The 17,968-nt window shown below is 35.1% G+C and overlaps 1 protein-coding gene across 6 annotated transcripts in view; it reads left to right on the plus strand.

The window, feature by feature from the left end:
• The window catches only part of FAM169A (family with sequence similarity 169 member A), a 62,727-nt gene that overhangs the window by 19,367 nt on the left and 25,392 nt on the right, over positions 1-17,968 (plus strand). For 5 of the 6 annotated variants that reach the window (XM_057698516.1, XM_057698551.1, XM_057698533.1 and 2 more), the window contains exons 2-5: positions 6,434-6,568; positions 8,175-8,274; positions 8,587-8,672; positions 10,764-10,935. In XM_057698516.1, coding sequence (XP_057554499.1) covers positions 6,437-6,568; positions 8,175-8,274; positions 8,587-8,672; positions 10,764-10,935 — 490 coding nt within the window. In that variant the 5' untranslated portion in view covers positions 6,434-6,436. Of the gene's footprint in view, positions 1-6,433; positions 6,569-8,174; positions 8,275-8,584; positions 8,673-10,763; positions 10,936-17,968 lie in introns of those variants that run through there. The other variant, XM_057698560.1, reaches the window with a different exon arrangement.

Below are 17,968 nucleotides of genomic sequence, written 5' to 3' on the forward strand. Positions count from 1 at the left end.
AAGGAACAAAATTGGGTCATTTGTAGAGATGTGGATGGACCTAGAGTTTGTCATACAGAATGAACTAACTCAGAGAAAAATATCGTATATTAACGCATATATGTGGAATCTAGAAAAATAGTATAGATGAACCTGTTTGCAGGACAGGAATAGAGAGACAGACATAGAGAATGAACGTGTGGACACGGGGTGGGGCGGGGGAAGGGGGTTGGGATGAATTGAGAGATTGGGATTGACATATACACTACCATGTATAAAATGGATAGCTCGTGGGAACCTGCTATATAGCTCAGGTAGCTCAGCTTGGTGCTCTGTGGTGACCTAGATGGGTGGGATGGTGGGTGGGTGGGAGGGAGGTCCAAGAGGGAGGGAATATATGTATACATGTAGCAGATTCACTTAGTTGTATAGCAGAAAGTAACACAACATTGTAAAGCAACAATACCCCAATTTAAAAAGATACATGTTGAATAAAAAATAAAAACCTCAATCTAAAAAGGTTTAAGAATGAAGGCTAGGGAACTTCCCTAGTGGTCCAGTGGCTAAGACTCCAGTGCTCCCAATGCAGGGGGCCTGGGCTTCATCCCTGGTCAGGGAACTAGATCCCATGTGCTGCAACTAAGAGTTTGCATGCTGCAACTAAAGATGCTTTGTGCTGCAACTAAGACCTGGTGCAGCCAAATAAATAAATATTTTTAAAAAGTGAAGGATGTGTGCTGACATACCACTGATGATTTAGGAGATGTTTTTAGTTGGTATTCAGGTGAATATTTAAGTTATGATAGAAATTTTAATGCTCATTAGGAAAATGTATAATCTGATATCAGGTTGGTGGTTTTATAGTTCAGGATGAATAAAATGTTTTTAAAAAGTAAGCTTAGATTCTGATACATGACATGGATGACCCTCAAAACTGTTGTGCTAAGTGAAATAAGCCAGTCACGAACAATTATTGTGTGACTCCACTTATGAGGTTCCTAGAAAAGGCAAATTTATGGAGACAGAAAGTAGAATGGTGGTTACCAGAGGCTGGAGGGAAGATGGAATGGGGAATTACTGTTTAATGGGCTCATAGTTTCTATTTGGGTTGATGAAAAAGTTCTGAAGCTGGACAGTGGTGATGGTTGTATAACAGTGTGAATGTACTCACTGCCACTGAATTATAAACTTAGAAATAAAGTGGTAAGTTTTATTTTATTTTTAATTATTTTTGGCTGCACGATGTGGCATGCGGGATCTTAGTTCCCCAACCAAGGATTGAACTCGGGGCCCCTGCAGTGTAGCACACAGTCTTAACCACTTGACCACCAGAGAAGTCCCAGGAATACTTTTATAGTAATCCTTCTTGGGCTTCTGTGGTATATTAAATATCTTTGAATGTTTTGCTTGGATACAAAGCTGGGAGCTTGTCCTCAAGAGAGCAAAAACAGGTACTAACGTTCTTTTAACTAGTGCCCTCCTTGTGCTTCTTTCACTCACTATTGTTTCATATTTTTAGGTTTGTCTAAAATTTTAATCTTCATTTCAGTTGTTAGACCTGACTGTGGAACCATAATGTTGTATTTCCTTGGTTTGCTTTTGCATATTGACTTTGATAGAGATATAAAAATTTGCCAAAGAAGTAAGCTTCCTTCAATGTAGAGCTACTGTTTTATTTTATGATACTTTAACTATAACATCTTATTTAGATAACTCCTGATGGTTCTCTCTTGAAATTCATTCTTTTCCTCTTCTTTTTGTAAGTTGGCTGGAAGTTCTGTGGTATTGCTTTCAAAAATAATTTCACAAATTTTTCTTGCTTTCTCTTTTTATTTAAACATTTACATTTACTAACAGATGGGCTGAATTTATGTGTTCTATTTCTAGGTTTTGATTTTTAAAAATAAAAAAAACAATTTAAAACAAAATACATGTTTATATGTATATAAATTTATACATACAAATTAGGGTCCTACTCGTATGTACATCAAGTTTTGAAGTTCTTAGGACCAAGATTTTAGATTATGGTAAAAAAAAAATAACTTCCTCTCATTGTATCTTCAAAATTCAGAAAAATATGGTTGCATGTAACTGTTACTATGTATGTCTATCCTGTCTTTTTTGTGTTTATCTCATATTTCCATTAGATTTTCAGTTCCTTGTCTACTAATACTTTTGTTGTGTTAAAATAGGTCACTTTAGAGAAAAGTAACTTTTTTCAGTTTATTTTCGCCTGCCTTTCCGTTTATAAATCTTTTAAAAAAATTAAAATTGAAGAGGTTATTGACAGATACAGCTGTTCAGCTCTGCAGTTTTTATTGTGGGTAAATACAAAGCAGGTAACTTTTAAAACAAGATAATCTGTACTAGCTTTGTTTATACCTCCTTTATGAATTAGTAGATCAGTATTTGACATCGATCATAAGTATTTTTTTAAAAACTTTTTTTTCTCATGGAAATTCTCAAGAATACACAAATCATGATGCTCTCCACAATGCATTTGATCGATACATCTCTTAAGTTTCTTTTCATTTATGTTAGTTTCCACTCTTTAAACTCTATGCCATATATTTATTGAAAAAACTGAGTTATCATAAATTTGTCTGGCCGCATACTTTAAACATCATTTTGCATGTTTGTCTAATGGCTTATTTAGATTTGGGTCCAATTTTCTTGTTGTGTTACATCAAAATACATATAATATCTGCCTGTCTTACTTTTATTAAGATTGATAAATGTGGGTCTGCAGACCTATCACAAAGGAGTGCATTTTAAAAAAAGTAAATCAACAAGGCATTATGAAATATTTTATACCTTGGAAAAAGACCAGAAACAAGTGCATATGTCTACCGAAACTTTCCTGCAGCAGTGCTAATAGCAGCCCAAATGCCCATCAGCAGTAGAATGGTAAATAAACTGTATATGTGTGTTGTGGAATACTACTTAGCAGTAAAAGGGAACAAATTAAATGATAGATGCAATACCACTTATGTTTCTCACAGAAATAATGTTGAGTGAAAAGAGTTGACACAATAGAGCGCTTACTATATGATTTCAGATATAAGAAGTTAAAAAATGGGCAAAATTAATTTCTCATTTAAACACATTGTAAGACCAGTGAAACAATACTATTAAGAAGTCCTTTCTCCCATTGATTGAGATAGTTTCTTAATCATATACTCAGTTTTCATATGCAGTAGGGTATATTTCTATATCTTGTTCCATTGGTCTATTTGTATGCCTGTATCACATAGAAGTTTTATATATGCCTGTATCATAGAAGTTTTATAACATGTTTTAATATCTGAGAAGGTTTGAACTTTTCTCCAAACATTACTCTGCCTTTTTAGGATTTTTGTAGCTATTCTTGCTTATTTATTCTTTCAAATTCACTTTGATTCAGCAAAAAATAATCCTAACGATTTTTTCATTAGGATTGCATTAAATTAATAGATTATTTTAGAGGAAACTGCTACCTTAACGATGCTGAATCTTCCTTTCCAAGCACATGGTTTGTCTTCCCTGTGGTTCACTTTGCTTCTTTCAGGCATACTATTTTATAGTTTTCCTTATAGTTTTCATATTATTTATTGTTGTTAAATTTAAGTCTGTTTTTATTTTACCCATTATAAAAGGGGTCATCTTTTCTGTTTTTACTTCATTTTTTCCATTTATTATTTCTCCTTACTGGTTATTATTATATATATGAGGACTTGATTTCTGTATGTAATTTTATATCCTTCCATTTTACTACATTTCCTTATTGTTTAGAATAATATTTCTATTGATTCTTTTGGGTTTTTCAATTAAATGTATTATTTGCAAATTAAGGTAGGGATAGTCTCCCCTCCCCCCAATCCATGCACCCATCCCCGATTGTTATGCCTCTAATTGCTTTCTCTTGTCTAATTGCATTAGCAAGTACCTATATAATGTTATTTATTAAAGTCCTTATTTTTCTTGACTTCAATGAAAAAGACTTCAGTATCGTGTCTGTCCCCCCCCTCCCCCCACGATTAAGGGGCTGGCTTTTTTTTTAACAGCTATATACATGAGAGATAACAGTTTACATACTGTAACATTTACCCATTACAGCTGTACAATTCAGTGATTCTTTTAGTAAATTTATAGGGTTGTGCAACCATCGCCACAGTGTAGTTGTAAACATTTCTGTCATTCTGAGAAGTTCCCTTGTGTCTTTTTATAGTGACTTTTATGTTGAGAGGTATATGAGGATATATTTGTATGTGTGTGTGCCTATATCCTATATTTTATAAATATTTATTTTTATCATTTAAGGAAGTATTCATTTTTTAAAATTGAAGTATAGTGGATTTACAATATTAGTTTCAGGTATACAGCGTAGTGATTCAGTGTTTTTATAGAATATACTCCATTTAAATTTACTATAAAATAATGGTTATATTTCCCTGTGCTTAACAATATCTCCTTGTAGCTTATTTTATATAGAGCAGTTTGTACTTCTTAATCCCTTACCCCTGCCTTGCCCTTCTCTTTCTCCCTGACCGCTGGTAACCACCAGTTTGTTCTCCATATCTGTGAGATTGTTTTGTTATATTCATTTATTTGTTTTATTTTTTAGATTCCACATATAAGTAATAACATACAGTATTTGTCTTTATCTGCCTTATTTCACTAAGCATAGTGCCTTCTAGGTCCTTCCATGTTGTCCTTTTTCTTTTATTCTTTAAAAGAAAAAATTTCATTTGTTTTTAATGGCTGAGTAGTATTCCATTGTATATATACACCACATCTTCTTTATCCATTCCTCTATTGGTGGACACTTAGGTTACTTCTATATCTTAGCTATTGTAAATAGTGCTTCTGTGAACATTGGGGTGCATGTATCTTTTTGAATTACTATTTTTGTTTTCTCCAGATACATACCCAGGAGTGGAATTGTTGGATCATATGTTAGTTCTATTTTTAGTGTTTTCTGTTTTGTTTTGTTTTTGACTTTGCCGTGAGGCCGGTGGGATTTTAGTTCCCTGACCAGGGTTTGAACCCAGGCCCACGGCAGTGAAAGTGCCCTAACCATTGGGCAATCAGGGAATTCCCTATATTTAGTTTTTTGAGAAACTTCCATATTGTTTTCCACAGTGGCTGCACCAATATACATTCTGACCAGCAGTGTATAAGGGTTCCCTTTTCTTTACACCCTTTCCAGCATTTGCTATTTGTGTTCTTTTTGATGATAGCCATTCTGACAGGTGTGAAGTAATAAATCACTGTAGTTTTGACTTGCATTTCTCTGATGACTGGCGACGTTGAGCATCATTTCATGTGCCTGTTGGCCATCTGTATGTCTTTGGGAAAATGCCTATTCAGGTCTTCTGCCCATGTTTTAATTGGTTGATTGTTTTTTTTTGTTTTTTGTTTTTTTTTGATATTGAGTGTTGTGTGAGCTGTTATTTTGAATGTGAACTCCTTATCGGTCATATCATTTGCAAATATTTTCTCCCATTCAGTAGACTGTCTTTTCATTTTGTTGATAATTTCCTTTGCTATGCAGAAGCTTTTCAGTTTAATTAGGTCCCATTTGTTTATTTTTGCTTTTGTTTCCTTGCCCTAGTAGACAGATACAAAAAAACATTGCTGTGGTTTATGTCAGAGTATTCTGCCTATGTTTTCTTCTATGACTTTTACGGTTTCTGGTCTTACATTTAGGTCTTTAATCCGTTTGTAGTTTATATTGTAAATGCTGTGAGAAAAATGTTCTAATTTCATTCTTTTACATGTAGATGTCTAGTTTTCTAACAGTACTTATTTTTTTAATAAATTTATTTATTTATTTATTTTATTGGCTGTGTTGGGTCTTTTTTGCTGTACGCAGGCTTTCTTTTAGTTGCGGGGAGTGGGGGCTGCTCTTCGTTGTGGTGTGCAGGCTCCTCATTGCCATGACTTCTCTTGTTGTGGAACACAGGCTCTAGGCGTGTGGGCTTCAGTAGCTGCAGCACATGGGCTCAATCGTTGTGGCTCACGGGCTCTAAAGCACAGGCTCAGTAGTTGTGGCACACGAGCTTAGTTGCTCCACAGCATGTGGGATCTTTCTGGATCGGGGATCGAACCCGTGTCTCCTGCATTGGCAGGTGGATTCTCAACCACTGCGCCACCTAGTAAGCCCCAGCAGTACTTATTGAAGAGACTCTTTTCTCTGTTGTGTATTCTTGTCTTTGTCGTAGATTAATTGACCATAGATGCATGGGCATTAATTCTTATTTCATTGCTTGTTTTTAATACAAGTGAGTGTTTAAGTTTTCCTTTTGACATACATTTAAATCAGCAGCCTCAAGTTGTAGTCTATCTTGGCATAGTAAAAAAGAAGTCTCCTTATAATAAAATGCTGCACTATAACAGAAAAAAGTTTTTTTCTCTGTACAAGAAGATAGCGTTTCATATTCTGAAACATTTTGTCCCATGTTGTTTGTTAAAGAGGATGGCATTCCCTGTGGATATGCTGGATAATTGCAGTCATGAGGAGTTGGAAAATTCTGCTGAAGATTACATGTCAGATCTAAGGTGTGGAGACCCTGAAAATCCTGAATGTTTTTCTCTTCTCAATATTACGGTAAGGCATCCTGCAGTGATTTTTATCAAGTTTTCAGTTGAGTGTATACATGAAATCAATATCCTTTTATTATCTTTTAAAGTGTTAAGTAATCACTTTTGAAAATTTTATCAGAAGACCTCAGTAAAATTGATAAATTTTTTTTGTATGTATGAACAATATGATTTATTATGGACAAATAGTAGAAGAAAAATGTTACTAATATCCATAGATAAATTCCTTAAGTCATATGTAAAGAGACAATATTATTAAACGTTTGCTTTATTTTTCTGTTGAATCAGGTACTGTCTCCCAATTACAGTTGGATTTTATGCCTTACAAATGTTAGCACAGTTAGCATCACCTCATCGACAACTGAATAATAAATCGAACTAGGTCCCAGTGGTCACGTCCACATCTAGGTTGTTGGGGTGATCAGGAACTATTATTTGTTCTAGCTTTTAGTTCTTGGTCATGTCTCCAAATACGAGAGAGCTAAGAGGATCGTGGGCAGCCGGCTGGGAGAGTGGCTGGTCCCTGGCTGTCAGTGGAGGGCAGCTCATCACTTTCCCCAGCCCTGACGCCTCGCGCCCGCCTCTCCCCCAAGGTGCCCTTCCCCCAGCTCAGCCTGCCCCCCAGTTGATACGTACTGATTAGTTAGTACAGCAGCATGATCAAGCTTTACAAAGACAAACTTTATAGGTAGTTGCTTATTATTTGTGTTGTACCTTTAAAATTATATGTAAGTAGCTTACTAGTTTTGCTAAGGCTGCTTACCATATTTGAAGTAACCCAATTAAATCTACTTTAGATTTGGAAATTGTTGTTTTAGAAATTTTTTTAATAAAAAAATCAGCAAAAGACTACATTACATTTTTTTTGTCACAAATTTTCCTTTTCCCCAAATATTGAATTAAAAATTTCTAATTAGTAAACTGAGATAGAGTTTGATAGAAAGATCATTAGACATGAAATTATTAGAATTCTAGTGTGAATTTGATGATAGGCAAATTCTCTAACCTCTTCAGGCTTCAGGCTTTTCTTTTGGTAAATGAAATTTATTTAAAGAATTCTTTAAAGTTTCTTCCAACATCAATATCTTGTAATTCTCTGAATGTCAGTGTTGTGTATAAATAGGGAATTAGCATTGGATTAATGAAGGCAGAAAAAATTTGAAGTATTGCATATATCTCCCTGGAAAGATGAATTTACCCTAGTCTGTTTTACTGGAAAATGGAATGTTTTCCCCCTCAGGTGGTCTAAACAACATATGATAAAGTTTCTTAACAACTATATGGATCATATCTTGCTTTTGTTTTTATTCAGATGCAAAGCGAGAGCACAGGAATATTTATTGAAATAGACTTTCATTTTTTCCTCCAAGTTAATAAAATTCCTGTAAAAGCAAAGTCTATCTGATTTACTCTTTTTTTTTTTTGAGACTAGAAAAAAATCTCCTATGAAATGAAATGATATGATTAGCATTAATGTACGTTTAAAAATTTGGGTAGAAGCATGGTGTTTTTGTCTCATATTTTCTCTTAATTACTACTGTTTGTTATTGGAGTATGGTTGCTTTACATATGTGATATTTTCTTCACTCATCTTTAATCAATTGTCATTTCAGATTCCTATTAGCCTGTCAAATGTAGGCTTTGTACCTCTCTATGGTGGAGATCAGACCCAGAAAGTTCTTGCTCTTTTTGCACCTGAGGACTCACTCACAGGTCTCTATTTTGCTTAATCTTTGTAAATTGAGGAATTTTTTCCCAAACAATTAGAAGTTTATTAAAAGATAGCTACATGAAGGTATTTTAAAGAAAGAAAACAAATATTTCAAACTGTAAATTTAGGGAAATAAAATTCTCAGTTGCTTATAATTGTTTAGTGAGTGAAATACAATGAAAATAGTATAAATGGGGCCACCACGTTGTGTTGTAAACTATGGGTATATTTAAGGATATCTGTAAAAGCCTTACCAAATAGTAATATGGTGTTCTTTAAGACTTAAGTGTTAACAATCATTTCTTCTCTTTTAGCTGTGGCACTTTATCTTGCTGATCAGTGGTGGGCTATTGATGATATTGTGAAAACATCTGTCCCTTCTAGAGAGGGGCTTAAGCAGGTAACAAGATCCTGTACTTGTGTGTTTCTTAAGCAGCCATTTCACAATATGTTTCCCATAAACAGTGGTAGTTTTTGAAGTTACTGAGCTCTTCTCCATTTTAGTATACGAGGTTATATTAAACCCTTAGAGTTTCATTGTTATGGTAGAACTGGCACTTAGACTGGAATTTCTTGATTTTATGTGAAAGTGTCAGAGTTGGGGGAGGAAGAACGAGCACTTGTGGTTTAGTTGAGCTGTAGTTACCCACATCCACTTTAGCTTCTGATTTTCTTTTTGGATGAGAAAAAGCTTATTCTCTCTGTGTGGTTGCTCAGGTTCTCTGTCTCTAGGAGAGACTGACTAGGAAACGTGCTTATCAGTGGGGCCGTTTTGAGGTTTCTCTTCAGTATTTTAAACAGTGTGGTGGAAGGAGGTCTCAACAGCATGCTGTAAAAACTGGGTCCGTTCTCTGTCCCGGTCACCGTTTTATCAGTTACTTGGAAGCAGACATAGTTGGCATGCTTATCAACTCTGCATGCCAGACAGTGCTGAAAGGGAGAACTAAGCCATAAGGCAGAATTAAGGAACAGAGGAAGATCTAACATGATGAAAATAAATTAGCGAGAAAGGTAAAGTCGTATCTGTGGGTTCAAAAAATTAACTATACTTGCATTATACACCATGAAGACCAAACTAAAACAGCAGCACACATGAAAAAGATTGAGCCTTAGTTGATTAGAAGTAAAATCAAGGAAAGCAAAAAAGCTAATAAAAACCTCAAGTTTATACAGAATAGCCCCCTTATCTTACCAGTATCTTCAGTGTTTACATCTGTAATATCTGCATGCCCAACATGAAGAGAGATGTTAGGGGTCTAAAGCAATTTCAAGGGAGAAGGCTGGAATGGCAAGAGTACGCAGATCGTCTTAGATTAGTCTTTTTCTCTGCTTAGGTTTGATAGGAAATTTAAGAGAATATCATGGCTGTCTTCAGATATTTGTAGGCTGTGTGATCCAGAATGTCAGAGTATAGTCTTTGAGAAAGAGATTTCAGCTCAGTATCAGAAAGAATTTCATGCTGGTAAGAATTGTTCAAAGAAGGCATGGGTTACCTTGTAAGCTGGTGAGCTTGGTCACTTCACGTGGTGTTTGGTGTTGGAAACCCCCTACCAGGGAGATTTTTGAGAGTAGTGTGTGTATGCCGAATGCTTTTTCTCTCCCCTCACCTAATTAGAGGACATTCTTGTTTTTCTTTAAGTAGACTTGGGGCAAAATAGATTTCATGGATGAAGTCTTGTTTTTAGCAATGACAGACGTCCACGGGGAAAACCCCACTGTTCAGCATCAGGCAATTGGTGAGGGAGTCCCTGTGACCGTGTAGTCCTGCCTGTAGGAAGTCAGGTTCTGTTTCCACTCTGTGATTGCCCCAAGCTTTGTTTTTGTCAGACTGCCCTGGTGCTACTGTCATTGCCTGTTTGGTCTGGCAAAGGGTATGTGTGTATTTGTGGAGAGGGGAGACAGGTATTCCTTATAGTTAGACAACAAAGACAGGACTGTGAAATGACCGTTTTACCTGGAAAAGAGGAGACATTCCTTTCCCAAGAGCATGATTATGGCTTTGCTCATCAAATGAGATAATCGTTTTTAAAGTCTTCAGGGGATAACACTAAACTTTTTTCCCTTTCCCTTTCCCTATAATTTTTTAATGTGTAGGCTGGAATGGGGCGAGGAGAAACACTGGGGAGGATGGGGGCAGCAGTTAGAGTGGGGGAGACCTGGGATCTGGGCAGCTCTGGAAGCAGAAAGAGAACACTGACTGCTAAAGTGGAGGTGCTGGGGATTGGTATACTGGAAACCTGTTTTGCCTGTTGTAGAATTTTGCTGAGAGGCATTATTTCATGCAGAATTTGTGTCCATAGAAATGGATTGTTACTGGTATGAATGACTGGTCTCATCTTTGTGATAATAAAATGGTTTACAAATCACATTGAGTGTATTCGGAGTGCTTTGAATGTCAGTACAAGGTATGGAAGCAGGGAGCAAGGTAAATTGCATCTTTGAATTGATGCGTATTGTAACTGTTGTGCCTGGTGTCTGACTCTCTTTGTAGGTGAGAACTCTTGGGGAGAGAGTGGTTCTGTATGTTCTGAATCGAATTATTTATAGAAAGCAGGAAATGGAGAGAAATGAGATCCCATTCCTGTGTCATAGCAGTACTGATTATGCTAAGATTCTGTGGAAGAAAGGAGAGGCCATTGGGTTTTATTCAGTTAAGCCTACAGGTGAGTCTTTAAAAGTTATTTAAAATATATATTATGTAAACCCACTTTTTGGACCCCAACTGTATCAATATCCCTTTTCAAGTAGTATCTAGAATGCAAATTGAGATGATTTTACTCAGCATTTCTTGGGAGTGCTTTGATTGTATGTAAGTGAGGATTGTTAGGAAAGTCTTTTGAAAAAAAAATTCAACATTTGACAGAGAGGAAAACTTCTCCACGTATGTGGACAGAGCGTTGTATGTTGAGCCTCAGATTTGTCTTTTTTTCCCTCTCATTTCCTTCCCTTTATTTAAAGGTCCTTGTTTTACTTTGATTCCTGCTGCTATCACTATTACTGGCCCCTTTTAAATCCCCTGTCTACCTGTGGGCCAAATGCATAGCCTTTTTCTATCTGATTCAGCCTGATACAAAGTAAAGGCAGCTTTGCTGATTACCATGAAGAACAAAGTACTTTAATATATTTAGAGAAACCAAACAGCTTTGAAATCGTTAACCTTGTAAAGTTTGGATTTCTGATCCTAAGACCCAGCTATACCCTATCTCTGAAAGACGAGTGCAGCTTCGTCTTGCTTTACCTGTTTTCCTGTTCACTCAGTTCGCTAGAGCTACTGGAGCCAGAGAAATCAAACCTGTTTACTTCATGCACATATATACCCCACACCGTACAACCAGCACGTTACAAAGGCAGCCTCGTTCTGTACCTTGGCCAAAAGACCTTTCGCAGAGAACACTCACTTTATTTTTCTGTCTTTTTTACATTTCGAACTTGCCAAATTTAGCTCTTGTGATCAGATGCAGTCTAAAGATCATACCAAATTCCCTGCTAATCTGAAGGACAGTTGTGACTAATACCATAATCATATAATTAGTACACATTTATGTTGAGAATTAGTACATATAGTCAGTAAAAGGAAGGTCACTTTTTTTCAGTAAAAACCTGTGATCTATAGTTTTAAATGGTTTTGCTGTTTAGTAAATACTTCAGTTCTCCTTTAATATGCTATTTTATTCTTGTATAAATTTGAAGTAGAACCAATAATTTATGTAACTCTAGAAAGATATCATCATACAGAGGCAGAATAATAATGTTTTGTTAAATGGAAGCTTAGTGCTGCTTTGCATAAAAGGCATCACTTTATTGTTTTTAAAATGTTTTTAAAAGTTTGCAGCTAGAGTGTGGTTTAATTACTTTGTGCTTTACTTTGTACAAGATAATTCCTGTGAGAATTAGCGACCTTTTACTGCTCACACTGGCTGCAGTGGAGTTTGCTACTTGAAACTAGCTTACAGACATTTGAAGTACATAAGACTTTATGCTTTTTCATTTAGAGCATCTGTAGATGAAAGACACACAGTTAATAAAGGGCATAGCATCCCCCTCTCAGTATTTCTGATCAGTATTTGATTCCAGGCATTGGCTCCTCTTTGTTTTATGTGTATTTGGGAGTCCTCCTCTCCTTTGGGACCTGGCTTCTGCTTTTACATTTTCTGGTAGTTAATGCAGTTTTACATATGGGAGCTTCCAAGTGCTACTTGTCTACCCCTTTTAGCACCTTCCATACTTCTCTACTAATTGCCTTACTTCCTTACTGTTTATTTCAGTCTTTTCCTGCTTTAAGCTCTGGCTCTCATCTGCCAGAGAACGATGGAATTAGATGTGCTTATGCTAGCCTTTGAATCAGTGACCATCTAATTCAATCTGGAAGTATTTTTTCTACAAAGGAAACCCTAGCATAAAATAATTTGAAAAAATTGTCCAAAACAAATACTGAAACTTTGTGATAGAAGTATTCCTAATGTACATATCAGGAAAAACTGTACCAGTAGCAAAAAGATAAATCTTTATTAAATACATTTGTAGTTGAATAAAAGCGTTATGATATCACTTATTATTTATGATTTTTTAAAATAAAATAGCAAATCAGTATGTAGGGATGTTAGTTGGAACATAAAAATAGCCTTGATATATAAGAGGGGACTTTGTTTATGAGGTCAAATCCTGTTACAGTGTAATGAAATTCAAGAAAGTATATAATTTTTTTTTGCCTGAAATAAAGAAATTACTATGAGAGATTTATGATTTGTTTGTTTCTTAGGTTAGGTAGATGTCAGTTCATTAAAAATTATTTTTAATAGTAGATCATTGTCTAATATCTGGTATATAACTCTAAAGGGAACTTGCAGAATTGAGTAACATCACTATAATAAGATTTTCTGGTCCCTCCTATGGTTATTAAGCATTTTAATTTATACAAATAAAAAATAGGAACAGGATTAATGCTGAACCTTGTCACGTTCTGGTAGTAATATTTGTTCATGGACTCATAAACTGAAAAAAAAAAAAAAGGTAAGCTGCATATATTTCATTAAGAGATGTATTTTCAGTAATTTTTTTTTGATGAACAATGAGTTTTCCAAATGTATAATATACTTGTGTTTTTATCCATCATATACTAATATTAATTATAATGATCACTCAGAATTTCTTTTGGATTGATACTTAGAATCTATGGTCCCAAGAAATTTTAAAAATTTGTATTTATATACAGATATGTTTTTGCAGAGAAGAATAGTTAGATAATCAATATATAATCCAAGTATAAAATAATATTACATTAGGGTAATAATCTGTAGTATGAATATAATAGAAATAGAAGGTTTGGGGTGGGAAAGAAGCAATGTAAAGTTTTTGAGTGTTAGGGAATGGTTAGTTCAATAGTAAAGGAACAGTTTGTTCAGTGGATGATGACAGTTACCAAGTCAAATTGATAATAGTTTCTAGGGCCCGTTTGATACATTTAAAAGAGTAGTGATATAGTTCTTTTTCTTTAATCGATATTAATTGAAAAGGGGAACATAGTAACTTTACATGGAAAATCCTGGCAGACATCATGTTAACTAATAGGTCATGGTTAACATCACCAGGAATGAGACACATCGCCATCAGAGACCCCGTTCTATGGTGTACAGAGAAGGACATAATGTCGTTTCTGTGATATTTTTGCCCAAAATGCATAGCCTCAATTTTATCATGAGAAAACATTAGACAAAGCCAAATTGAAGGTTATTTTACAAATTAATTGATGAATAACCTCCAAAAGTATCAAGATCATGAAAGACAGGAAAGGTGGAGGAATTACCAAAGACCAGAGTTTAAGGAGACATTAAACTAAATACTATGTGGAATCTTGGATTGAATTCTGAAACAGAAAAAGAGCATTAGTTGAAAAACTGGTAGAATTTGAATAAGGTTTATAGTTTACTAATAGTATTTTATCAATGTTGATTTCCTGGTTTTGATAATAGTACTCTGGCTATGTAAGATGGCAGCATATGGGGAATCTGGGCGAATGTGGGAACTCTGTATATTTTTGTAACTTTTCTGTAAGTCTAAAGTTATTTTTCATTGGGAGATTGAGATTGCCATATATATATTACTAATAAGAAAAAAGTATCAAATTGTACACTTTACATGCAGTAAATTGTATGTCAATTATATGTCAATAAAAGTTCTTAAAAAATAAAGTTATTTTTAGGGTAAATAGTTGTTAAAAGTTAATATTATAAAATGTTAGAAATTACATTCTTTGTAACAATTGAAACTTAAGATGGAAAATTAGATGTTACCAAAGATGTGTGAATACATGGTATGTATTTCAATATTACTTAATGGTTACATGAGCAACAAAGTTTCCTTTGAGGAATTTGACTTGGCCAAGAGAAAAAATATTCTAAAAATACCAGTATAAATTATTCCCTTGGGAAAGGTCCCAGCTCATTGTCAGCAATCCCCGCCTCGCACACTAATCGACTTTTTAACATCTCCTTCTTAACTATGAACAAATAGCTTAGTTAGGAAAAGTCACTGACATGAAAGATGGAGATCAAAACAAAAAAAGAATAAAAGCAATTTGGAGGAGACAGACAATGCAGAAACAAACAAAACAGCTTAATATTTGTGGAACGTAAGAGCAGTTATTACATTCATGAATGAGAACACGATATTAAAAGAATGTCCATAGGGCTCTTGGAAATTAAAAACTCAGTATAAAGAAGATAAAGCTGATGCTGATTAGAAAGGAGAGCAACCATAACAACAACAACAAAACCCCCTAAATGATGGAGAATAGGAAAGAAAAGATAAAATTAGAGGAACAGTCTGCATAATAGATGTTTCAGAAGGAGAGAACAGAGAAACTGGAAAAGAAATTACCAATGAAGTAGTTCAAGACAACGTCTCAGAATTATAGAACATGCACTTCCAAGTTGTTAAAAAGACTCATTGAACAGCTATCACGATGAAAATAGGCCCATACTGAGGTTGATTATAGCAAAATTTCAGAACGTCTGGGATAGAGAAAAGATTTTGTAAGCCTCTACAGAGTAGAGAGGGGAATTTATACAAAGGATCAAGAATCAGAATGATTAGATTTTTCAGCAGCCATACTGAATATTAGAAGTGGAACAATGCCTTTAAGGTACTGGGAGAAAGTGATTTCCAGTGTAATTCTGTACCCAAGTTATGAATGAAGGATGAGAGTAAAGGAAATTTCTACATGCTTAATTAAAAAAAAGTTTTTTTTTTTTTACCTCCATGCATCGTTTTTCAGGAAGCTAGTAGAATTTATGCTTTACTAAAATAAGGAAGTAAAACAAGAAAGAGTGATAGCAGATCAGGAAACTAAGGCGAGGAAGATCCCCACATCACAGCTATTTGATAGTTCTGGGTCTGCTCTGTCCAGATTGGTAGCTACTAGCTTTATGTGGCTATTTAAATGAAAATTAACTAAAATGAAATAAAATTTAAAATTCAGTTTCTCAGTCATACTAGCCACCATGTAAGTAGCTGCTTGTGGCTAGTGGCTACCACATCGCACAGAAGAGATACAGAACATTTCCATCATTGCAGAAAGTTCTTTTGGACAGCACTTGTCTAGGGATTGACTAGTAAGTCAGAAAGCTCTGGGTCATTGATTCAAGAATATGGAATACCTGATGTGTTTGCACTTATCAAGATAAGTTTTACAGTTATGGGAGACTTTGGGGGATAAGTAAGAGGTAAATACTAAATAATGAGTGATAAACCATTATTAAGGCAAGTCAAAAAGCAGTACAGGAAAAGACAATCAATCATGATATACTACATGGCTCAGTTATGAAAAGTGTGTGTGTGTGTGTGTAATGTAAATGTTGAAAATTGATCTAGCCAGAATTATAAATTACTGTATTGGGGTAATACAGGGCATGTATAGGAAATGTGGTTATGTGGGAGTAGGGTATGTGAGTGTATATAAAAGCTAAATTCTCTTCCCGACTGTGAAGTCAATTGATTATGCCTAAAATGGAAAAATCAAGAAGTAGTAAGTTATTTAGAGATGCGGGAATACCAAAAAAGATCAAAGCGTTTGTTTCTGAGAGATGGAAAGTGTGTTTGTGTGTGTGGATCAGGGAAGCAGTCACAGGACTGCTTTTTTCCCCAATAAGTCTTAGAGGACTGTTGTACACTAATAATGTATATCTAAAGCTTTGATTAAAAGTAAAAAGCGAACATTACTTTTTGGAAAAGTGCTGTCCAAAAGAACTTTCTGCAGTGATGGAAATGCTCTGTATCTCTTCTGTGCGATGTGGTAGCCACTAGCCACATGCAGCTACTGAACACTTACATGGTGGCTAGTATGACTGAGAAACTGAATTTTAAATTTTACTTCATTTTAGTTAATTTTCAAAAGTAAAAAATGAACATTACTCAAAAAACAAACTATTCCCAGAGTCTAATCAGTGTCTACCACAAAACTAAATGAAGTTTCTAAGTCCTCCCAGGGCCTGTGATGAGGAGGTGCAGCTGTTAAAAGGGCTATGCTAACTAGAAAACCGCTTAGGAAAAGAAATCTCCGCCAGGTATGAAAAATAAAACCAATTGTTAATGCAGTGGAAGTTTTAAGTATTTGCCCTATGTCAGGAAATATAAAAGATATAAAATGTGTATAAATCAGGTATCACATTTTAGTGTAGACATGCTGAGAGAAAAAAAAAGCAAAATTGAGGGCACCATGAATAGGTGCTGTTTTGGAAATATTTGTTATTATTTGGCCCGAACTGTGAATCATCTTGATCCAGTTTGAAGACTCATGTTTTGGAAAAGCACAAGAACCACGTGGGAGGAGCACAGTCTAATCAACAAGTACTTTAAAATCAGTTTGTTGACTCACTTCTAAAGGGAATTATGATCAATACCAGGAGACATATTTTTGGTTTTTGTAATTTCCATTTGAAATTTATAGTGGAATTTTTTCCTCTCTTCATTTGCTGGTTAGCTTTCCTTATGACTTTCCAGTCTTTTTACTGAGAGCTATAGCTATGATCTTACCTCCTTTTTTGGGCCGATCACTCACTTTCTGTTCACTGAAATTCAGATGTCTGACCCTTCTGTTTTAAGGTTATTTTAAGGAATAACAAAACAGAAATGAAATGATGAGTATTGATAAGACATAGGTAAAGGCAAAACATAGTAGAAGTTTGTGTTTAAGAAGATTGAGGTTATATTTTTGGGCCTTGAGATTGCCTAGGCTTAATCCTTTTCTTAAGACGGTGAGCGAAGGCATGGGGGAAACTCACTCTACTCTGTGGCTGCCTGAAATGGGGTGAGTACTTTGTTTTCAGGTCGAGTTTTAGCCATCTTAAAAAACATACTTCCTATATAAGGTTTCTATTTATTGGGGAGGTAGGCTGATTCCATTCTCAGTGGAGACGCAGAGATGACTGGGCATGGGGTCAGCCCTCAAGGCACCAAAAATCTTGTGGGTGAGACAGAAAACTATAGTCACCTAATCAAAATTCAGTTTGATAAGAACTGTATTTGAGGTATCAACAGTAGTAGTCATGGAAGAGTGGAGCAGTTAATTTTGCCTGGAGGAAGGTGTCACTGAGAAAGTGATATTTAAAAGTGGCTTTGAAGGATAAGTAGGACGTCAGTAGGCAGAGAAAGGGAAAGAAAAGGAAAATTCTTAGTAAACAGATAAATGGAATATAAATG

This window comes from Hippopotamus amphibius, chromosome 1 (assembly GCF_030028045.1).
Source record: "Hippopotamus amphibius kiboko isolate mHipAmp2 chromosome 1, mHipAmp2.hap2, whole genome shotgun sequence".
In the NCBI taxonomy this organism is placed as follows: domain Eukaryota; kingdom Metazoa; phylum Chordata; class Mammalia; order Artiodactyla; family Hippopotamidae; genus Hippopotamus; species Hippopotamus amphibius.